The sequence below is a fragment of the Nansenia antarctica genome (assembly GCF_963989245.1).
Source record: "Nansenia antarctica genome assembly, chromosome: 14".
Lineage (NCBI taxonomy): Eukaryota > Metazoa > Chordata > Actinopteri > Argentiniformes > Microstomatidae > Nansenia > Nansenia antarctica.
In genome coordinates, this window is record NC_137684.1 from 24370886 (window position 1) to 24377580 (window position 6695).

Sequence of the window (6695 nt, forward strand, 5' to 3'; positions counted from 1 at the left end):
ATAAAATACAACGGTTCCATCTCACAAAACATAATGGAATGTAAAAACTTTGACGCTCAATATCTCTGTACTACCCTAAACGGAGATAGAACCTTATAATTCTAATCTCACGTAATGTTAAATAAATATGTCTGTTATGCATATGTGCATAGCTTCATTTTACATTTTCAAGTGTGTTCTCTACATAGATACATGCAATGTACGATACAGTTATTATGTCCACTGCTCAGAAGACAGACTCTCCATTCCCACTTACATCCCAAGCCAATCCTATTCTGTCTTGGTCCTGTCCTGTCCTACTCTACTCTGTCCTGTGTCCACGTCTCATCCTCTGGGTTGTGTCTGCCTCCTGTCAGATCGCTAGCTTCGTCAACGCCAAGGCGATGGATGCGTCCATCCAGCAGGTGTCCCTGGCCATCCTGGAGAGCATGGTGCTGAGCAGCAGCAGCCTCTTCCAGCAGGTCAAACAGGAAGTCACGCTGGAGAGACTCATCTCCCACCTGCAGGTGTAAGTGGCCTGACTTAAAGCCCCTTTCACACATACTTAAGCCTTCCCAGTAGATTCCATTCCAATTTCCAGGGTCTACGTAAGTGTGAACGGGACTGACCAGGGAAATCCGCTCGGGCAATTACCCTGGTCGAGACCATGTATGATTCCATGCAATTTACAGGGTCGCTGCATGTCTGAATGGACACTGATACAGTGTCAGACCACCACCACGTTGTCTGTCAATGAGTGATAGCGTTAGCACGTAGACACACACCTGTCCTCTGTAAATCGAATCAAACTTTGTTTATAGAGCACATTTTATAGACGCATGATGCAACACGCAGGAATATGATAGGATGCGCTTTACAGGATTATGAATACAATAATAAATCAAATTCAAACGCAACGAGACAAAGCATAAGAGGATGTATTCAGTCTATAACAGTCATGGGAGTTTAAGGCAGCAAAAGTAGAGAACAAGTGAAGACTGTTGTGACAAATGCATCATGGGAAATCGGGAGTTTGCGTCCTAGCCCTAGGACTGAATATGTCTAATTTTAATGTAAGATATTCTCACTCTCTCACACACATTGACTGTATACATTCTGTCCCATCCCAGGACCAACCAGCAGATCCAGACCAAAGCCATGGCTCTCCTCATGGCCCTGTTACAGACAGCTGGAAATGCAGACAGACTGGTAAGAATGGGTTCTCTCTCTCTCTCTCTCTCTCTCTCTCTCTCTCTCTCTCTTTCTCTGTCTCTCTCGCTCTCTGTCTCTGTCGCTGTCTCTCTCTGCTCTCTCTCTCTCTTTCTCTCTCTCTCTCTCTCTCTCTCTCTCCCCCCCCCCTCTCTCTCTCTCTCTCTCCCCCTCTCTCTATGTCTCTCTCCCCCCCTCTCTCTCTCTCTCTCTCTCTCTCTCTCTCTCTCCCCCTCTCTCTATTTCTCTCTCACTCTCCCCCCCCCCCTCTCTCTCTCTGTCTCCTTCCCTCCCTCCTTTTCCCTCTTTCACACATTCTTTCTTTCCCATGGCTGCCCTGGTTTAGAGAGAAGCATGTTGCTAATCAGGTTAACTAGCCTGAGTGAAGCTGCTCAAAACAAAGGACTTTTGGGGGAGATTTATGTGACCATTATGTCACAGGAGGCAAAGTCCTGTCGTGTCCCTCCCCCTGACCTGGTTTATGATCATAGAGATGGAACTGCCCCCTTGTGGTGACAGAGTGTAAATGCATATGGGCCATAAATGATAATACCTGTTGTGTTGTAAATACTTAGTAATGACTCACAAGCTATTGTTTTTCAGGACCTGTTTGCCTTCCTTCAGAAAAAGAACCTTCGGCAGTACATATACAAGGTAAAGTAAATGTCATTGGCCTCAAGTAAAATATCAAACACAGAAAATGTACCTTTTCAAAGTCAGTCACACTGACTCTAATGTAGATATGTAGATATTGTACTATTGTCTAACCTATGACCTACGGTTTGTTGCTGACCCATAGAACATCATCCATAGTTCTGGTTCGGTGGGGGATGAGATGGCCCACTACCTATACGTTCTCCAGTCTGTCACTCTCAACCACCTGGAACCACGCATGAGGATGCCCTTGGACTCATACAACCAGGTGAGATAGGACTGTTTACTCCTACCCTAAGGTGAGATAGGACTGTTATATGACTACAATCAGGTGAGATAGGACTGTTATATGTCTACAACCAGGTGAGATAGGACTGTTGTTTGACAACAACCAGGTGAGATAGGACTGTTGTTTGACAACAACTAGGTGAGATAGGACTGTTATATGCCTACAATCAGGTGAGACAGGACTGTTATATGACTACAATCAGGTGAGACAGGACTGTTATATGTCTACAACCATGTGAGATAGGACTGTTATATGTCTACAACCAGGTGAGATAGGACTGTTGTTTGACAACAACCATGTGAGATAGGACTGTTATATGCCTACAACCAGGTGAGAGAGGACTGTTATATGCCTACAACCAGGTGAGATAGGACTGTTATATGCCTACCCTAAGGTGAGAGAGGACTGTTATATGCCTACAACCAGGTGAGAGAGGACTGTTATATGCCTACAACCAGGTGAGATAGGACTGTTATATGCCTACCCTAAGGTGAGATAGGACTGTTATATGCCTACAACCAGGTGAGAGAGGACTGTTATATGACTACAATCAGGTGAGACAGGACTGTTATATGACTACAACCAGGTGAGATAGGACTGTTATATGCCTACCCTAAGGTGAGATAGGACTGTTATACTCCTACCCTAAGGTGAGATAGGACTGTTATACTCCTACCCTAAGGTGAGATAGGACTACAACCAAGTGAGATACAGTAGGACTCACACAACCAGGGGAGATAGGACTCTAAACACAGAGCAGTGACCTATTCCATCCTTTCCATATGAGCAGCCTCTTCTCACCCTGGGAGTGGGATTGTCTTAAGTGCTGTACAGTACACAGATGATATTATTTACGAGAGCCACTTAAACTCATACCTCTCTCTTTCTCATTCCTCTTTACCCCTCTATATACTGTATCTGTCCCCTCTGTCCATCCCCTCTTCTCTCTATTTCTCTCCTATTTCTCTCCCCCTCTCAGGATCAGAGAGAGATTCTACACGGGCTTCGACAGGCCGCCTTCGAGACGGAGAGTGAGAACAGCTTGAGTAACGAACGACGCCGCTCTCTCTGTGCCAAGGAGTTCAAGAAGCTGGGCTTCTCTGTGAGTCTGTCCAGTGTGATTCTACTTCTCTGAGAGAGATATCCAATGAATTAGGACGTCAAAATTTGTCTGAATAAACGACAAACATTTTTTTGCATGTAGGCATACTGTCTCTCGAAAACATTCTTCTACGTCCCACTTCCTACTATATTATTATTCCCACTACATACCACTGGGCGTCTCCTTCACATACGTCTCCTTTACCACTTCTTGTCCATGTCAGTCCTGGTCAACTACTGTATATTCGACCTCTCCTCAAGCACTTGCTGTTACTGAACTTCCCACTCTACTAATATACCACCATCACTCACTGTCTCTTAACATACACCTATGGAATCTATTACATTAGCTAGTACATCAGTATGAGTGTGTGAGTATCAGTGTGAATATGCATCTGTGAGTATGAGTGTGTGAGTATGAGTGTGTGAGTATGAGTGTGAATATACATCTGTGAGTATGAGTGTGAATATACATCTGTGAGTATGAGTGTGTGAGTATGAGTGTATGAGTATCAGTGTGAATATGCATCTGTGAGTATGAGTGTGTGAGTATGAGTGTGAATATACATCTGTGAGTATGAGTGTGAATATACATCTGTGAGTATGAGTGTGTGAGTATGAGTGTGTGAGTATCAGTGTGAATATGCATCTGTGAGTATGAGTGTGTGAATACGAGGGTGTGAGCCAGAGTGGGTGTTATCACCGTTCTCTTCTCCCTCCAGAACAACAGTAACCCGGGTCAGGACCTGCTCCGAGCGCCCCCGGGCCTGCTGGCCCTAGACACCATGGCCTACTTCGCCTGCCGCTACCCCGACGCATACAGCAGGGTGAGGAGACGGAGGGGGAAGCGTGAGGGGGAAGGGGAAGGAAGAGAGAAGGGAGGGGATAACATAAAAGAAATATGGGTTGTTTTGTGGGAGTATTTCACAATATTGTACAGTATATTTCACAATTTTTTTTTTTTAATCAATGTGTTTTTTATTTAGTTTTCAGAGACATTACCGTACGTAACAGACATAAGCCCACAGACAAAACGACAGCAGAAACAAGAACAAAACAAAACAAAAACAGAAACAAAAAAAATAAAAAATAAAAAATGACAGTTTACAGAGTACTTCTCATATACAATACAAAGCCATTTTTAAGAAGTAAGAGGCATTGTTAGACGTTCTATATTTCACAATCTTGAGGTTTCCCCGGACACAGATTAAGCCGAGCCCTATACCAAATCACACTTTCAGTGGAGACTCACCACTGTGAGAAAGTGCGATTAAGTTTCATTTAGGATTAGTTTTATACACTAGGGTTTGGGACCCAACATGCACAGTATACCGTGTCCTCACCTCTCTCTCTCTCTCTCTCTCTCTCTCTCTATGCCTCCTTTCATCCCTCTCTCTCTCAGTTCGTGTTGGAGAACAGCAGTAGGGAGGACAAGCATGAGTGTCCGTTCGCCCGCAGCAGCATCCAGCTGACCCTCATCCTGTGTGAGATCCTACGCATCGGAGAGCCCCGTAAGTCAACCTGGGCTTGGACAAGGGCTTGGGCCAGGTCCAGTTCAGTACACATCTGAACTGATGCGTCTGCTGGTTTTCGGGGATACACACAGTCAGGTGTAGTCTGCGGCAGTGCATTTATAGGTGTGCACTATGTCTAGGCTATGTGTTGTGCGGACAGTGTGTGAGAGGACAGTACATGTAGGCAGGCAGGTCTGATGGTATCCTCTCTCTTTCTGTCATTCCCTCATCCCCCCCCCCCCTCTCTCTCTCTCTCCCCAGCGTCAGAAACCGGGTCAAACTACCACCCCATCTTCTTCTCTCAGGACCGTCTGCTGGACGAGCTGTTCTGCGTCTGCATCCAGCTGATCAACAAGACGTGGAAGGAGATGAGGGCCACGCAGGAGGACTTTGACAAGGTAGCACAGACCTCACGTCTCTCTGTTTACCACCACAGACCTCTCATCTCTCTGTTTACCACCACAGACCTCACGTCTCTCTGTCTATCACCACAGACCTCACGTCTCTCTGTTCATCACCACAGACCTCACGTCTCTCTGTTCATCACCACAGACCTCACGTCTCTCTGTTTATCACCACAGACCTCACGTCTCTCTGTTCATCACCACAGACCTCACGTCTCTCTGTTTATCACCACAGACCTCACGTCTCTCTGTTCATCACCACAGACCTCACGTCTCTCTGTTTATCACCACAGACCTCACGTCTCTCTGTTTATCACCACAGACCTCACGTCTCTCTGTTTATCACCACAGACCTCACGTCTCTCTGTTTACCACCACAGACCTCATATCTCTCTGTTCATCACCACAGACCTCACGTCTCTCTGTTCATCACCACAGACCTCATATCTCTCTGTTCATCACCACAGACCTCATATCTCTCTGTTCATCACCACAGACCTCACGTCTCTCTGTTCATCACCACAGACCTCACGTCTCTCTGTTTATCACCACAGACCTCACGTCTCTCTGTTTACCACCACAGACCTCATATCTCTCTGTCCCACGGGTCCTTGAAATCCTTTAAAGTTTGTGAATTTGAGAAAAAAGAATCAAGGTCTTAAACGTTTTTGAAAATAGACATGGATCATTGAAAGTTCTTGAATTCCCCTCTCTCTCTCTCCCTCTCTCTCTCAAAAAAAAAAAATACAGCGAAATATACAGTATAAACATAGCTTGCAGCAGAGCAGCACGGGAACAGTAATCAACGGGGATACGCCTGCGTAAACAAGTGACAAAATGACGCAAGTGACAAAAACAAAATGTTTTACTTAGCTCGTCAACTAGTAAATAAGTCTCTGTATTGCTTAACTTTACACATATTTCACAATATGTTGTTTTGCTGTGCTGTGGTAGAGAAGGCAAGAGACCATCTAGTGTTCACACATTCAAGCCTCTCTTTTTAATTGTTGTCTGTGAGCGGATACTTCCTATTATATAAATTCTCATCTAGATCTGTCTCAAACTATGGCGTGTTGGGTCGTTGAATTTGAGGGAATTGAGTCTTGAAAGTCCTTGAAAGGTGCTTGAATTTGATGTTTCAGAAGGTGTGGGAACCCTGTGTTTATCACCACTGACCTCATATCTCGCCCATCATGTCCCATGTCCTCACTCTTTCCCCATATGTAACTCGCATGTCAATGGACATACTGTACGCACTTTACATTTCATAGAGAGGCCATGTACATGCAGTGTTGCCAGATTCGGCGTCTTCCCGCCCAATTGGGCTACTTTTGATCACACTGGACAGGAAGAAAAAAAAAGCATTTGGGTTGTTGGGCTGGATAAAATGTCAACTGGGCGGCATAAACGTTTTGGGCTGGTTTTTGATGGATAGTTTATAAGACTGTGGTTGGGCTGGAAATTGTCAATCCCATCTGGCCACCCTGTGTACATGGTGGCCACACGAGGTCAAGCAATGGAACAGCGAAGCTGTAAACGTTGACA

General features: G+C 45.2%; 1 protein-coding gene across 1 annotated transcript in view; it reads left to right on the plus strand.

Annotated features, from left to right (window-relative positions):
* LOC308170007 (engulfment and cell motility protein 3-like) overlaps nt 1-6695 on the plus strand; it is a gene marked incomplete at its 3' end in the record, with an annotated part of 13405 nt that overhangs the window by 6457 nt on the left and 253 nt on the right. Inside the window, exons 8-15 of the mRNA XM_080544738.1 lie at nt 357-508; nt 1110-1188; nt 1792-1842; nt 1988-2110; nt 3111-3233; nt 3955-4059; nt 4635-4743; nt 5008-5144. Of these exons, the coding sequence (XP_080400864.1) occupies nt 357-508; nt 1110-1188; nt 1792-1842; nt 1988-2110; nt 3111-3233; nt 3955-4059; nt 4635-4743; nt 5008-5144 (879 nt within the window). The remainder of the gene's footprint in view (nt 1-356; nt 509-1109; nt 1189-1791; nt 1843-1987; nt 2111-3110; nt 3234-3954; nt 4060-4634; nt 4744-5007; nt 5145-6695) is intronic.